Source organism: Arachis duranensis, chromosome 10 (assembly GCF_000817695.3).
Source record: "Arachis duranensis cultivar V14167 chromosome 10, aradu.V14167.gnm2.J7QH, whole genome shotgun sequence".
NCBI lineage: Eukaryota > Viridiplantae > Streptophyta > Magnoliopsida > Fabales > Fabaceae > Arachis > Arachis duranensis.
Genome location: NC_029781.3, coordinates 26,202,065 through 26,204,289, shown reverse-complemented (window position 1 = coordinate 26,204,289; position 2,225 = coordinate 26,202,065). Strand labels below are relative to the sequence as shown.

At 42.9% G+C, this 2,225-nt stretch overlaps 1 protein-coding gene across 1 annotated transcript in view; it reads right to left on the bottom strand.

Annotated features, from left to right (window-relative positions):
• Window positions 1-1,517: 1,517 nt before the first annotated feature.
• LOC107469658 (uncharacterized) overlaps window positions 1,518-2,225 on the bottom strand; it is a 1,280-nt gene continuing 572 nt past the window's right edge. Inside the window, exon 3 of the mRNA XM_052255596.1 lies at window positions 1,518-2,118. Coding sequence (XP_052111556.1) covers window positions 1,518-2,118 — 601 coding nt within the window. The remainder of the gene's footprint in view (window positions 2,119-2,225) is intronic.

The following is a 2,225-nucleotide window of genomic DNA, read 5'->3' as shown; positions in this document are numbered from 1 at the left end:
GCCAAATCTTCCAACCATATTCGCTCCTACTTAAATCATTATTTAATTGATTTTGGTTAGACCGGGTATTACATTCTACCCCCCTAACAGAAATTTTCGCCCTCGAAAATTCCATCCATCACTGCGAGTACGCGAGCGTAGTCTGCCTTTATATCCAACGCATAACAGTTCCAATGTCCTTTTACTCTGCGCGCTTCCGTTGCCGCGCTCTGATTTCTCTATCTCCGAGGGTCTCGGTCATTCGTTCAACACCGACCAACAGCTTCGTTCCTTACTCTTATCGTCTCATCAACCCACACCCTATTAAACCTCGAATCTTGTCATCAATAATATTGCCATCATCCCACATCACTATAATTAATCAAAGCTTTATTCGTTTTTAGAATTCAATGAGTTTGGACTAACAAGCTGACAAACTCTTAAGAATCCACTTTCCTTTAATAGTCTATAAAAGATTTTGAGACACATCTCTTTTGTTGAAGTTACTCAGATCAAGAATCATTTTCAAAAACATAACCAAATACTCCTTCAAATTCTTGGGAAAATTTTCAACAGCACCTCCCCAAAAATTGGAGTTTACCACCCGTCACGGGTTCCCTCAAACCAATCTCAGTACCGCATCAGTATTGCAATTTAAGGGTCTCCAAACGATATCTCTGAAACCGACCATTACAAATCTTGATCAAAATCCAAGGTCACCATGACCAAACATCATAGCACTCATCTCTCGAACACAACAACTTGCACTCAATCATCATCTAAATCTAATTGTGCATTGATGATAATTTCCTCATCCGCTTTAGAACCATCAAAGCTCGCAGCCTCAATCATTTCCAACTATTTGGGGATCATTACTTGCAGTAACCCTCTTAACCCTTCTAGTATTCAAACATAAGATACTATATTAAACTTTTACAACTCTTATTCGTAGCTATCCTGTGTTACTGCTTCCACAAGTTTCCGTTGCTTTATTCTGACTCCTCGTCTAGTACGAGCTTTATCACTTACTTCCTCAAGTACTCAACCACAACTTAGCATGACTGGCATTCACTAGACTCTATCTATGATAGCCAAAACCACATACCAACTTAATCATACCTTTAGCACGTCGTTACCAATCTTTCGCTTACCAATTCCCAAACTGTCGAATCTAACGGTATCCCCCGTTGTTGCAGTGAACACACGACCTTGTTGTTAGCTCTTGGTAGTATTCCGGTTGACCTTCTTAGGACATTTCTAGGACACATGTCCAACTCCTCTACAACCATCGCAAAGTCCCAATCTACCTCAACACGGAGTTCCCGAATGATGGCTTTGACATCACCCACCAGTCATTCCATTCTGAGGTTGCCTTCCGTTAAAGGCCTACCTAATCATTTATGCTCACCAAACCTTCTATTAAGATAGCTTAGGGTTATCCAGAACAGATCATAATTTTTCATTCGACCATGTATTACGAGTGAATACCAGCCTTCAGCATTATGTAAAGAATTAAGTTATCAGTTTTTCTTATTACCTCAGGTACGAAAATCGGGCCTGGCAGTCTCCCGATCCTTCCGGTGTGGGCAATCTCTGACCAAATGTCCTAGCTTGCCGCAATTGTAACACAAACCCGAACCATAACGACACGGTCTATTTGGGTGATGACCTCCACACCTCTGACAGCTCAAAACATCCGAGGCAGCCACTATTTGTTTTTCCCTACCCTTTCCTTGGGAATTCCTATTCGTCGCAAGGTCATTTCGCCTTTGGGGAAAACGTTGTGAGTATCCTCTTCTCTTACACTCTTGACCCCTTGTTGGGTACTTTTGATTGTGCTCCCTGCGGTGGGACTCCCGACGGTCATTCTTTGCCTCAACAACCTTCCTCACACATTCTTCAGCAATACGGCTCTTGTTCACAAGTTCAGAGAAGACCCTAATCTCCATCGGTCCAACGGAGCTCAGGATTTCACTTCGAAGTCCTCCCTCATACTTAATACACTTCCATTCCTCAAAGTCTCTTGGAGCTCCCTGACACATGCGGGAAAACCTGAATAGCTCCTCAAATTTGTCTGTATACTCAGATACGGACATAGCACCTTGCTTCAGCTGTAGTAACTCCAGTTCCTTGGCTGTTCTGGCGGAATTCGGAAAGTACTTCTTATAGAATTCCACCTGGAAGGCATCCCAAGTGATAGGATCATTCCCCTGTTGCAGGAGACGTCGAGCCCCTTGCCACCAATG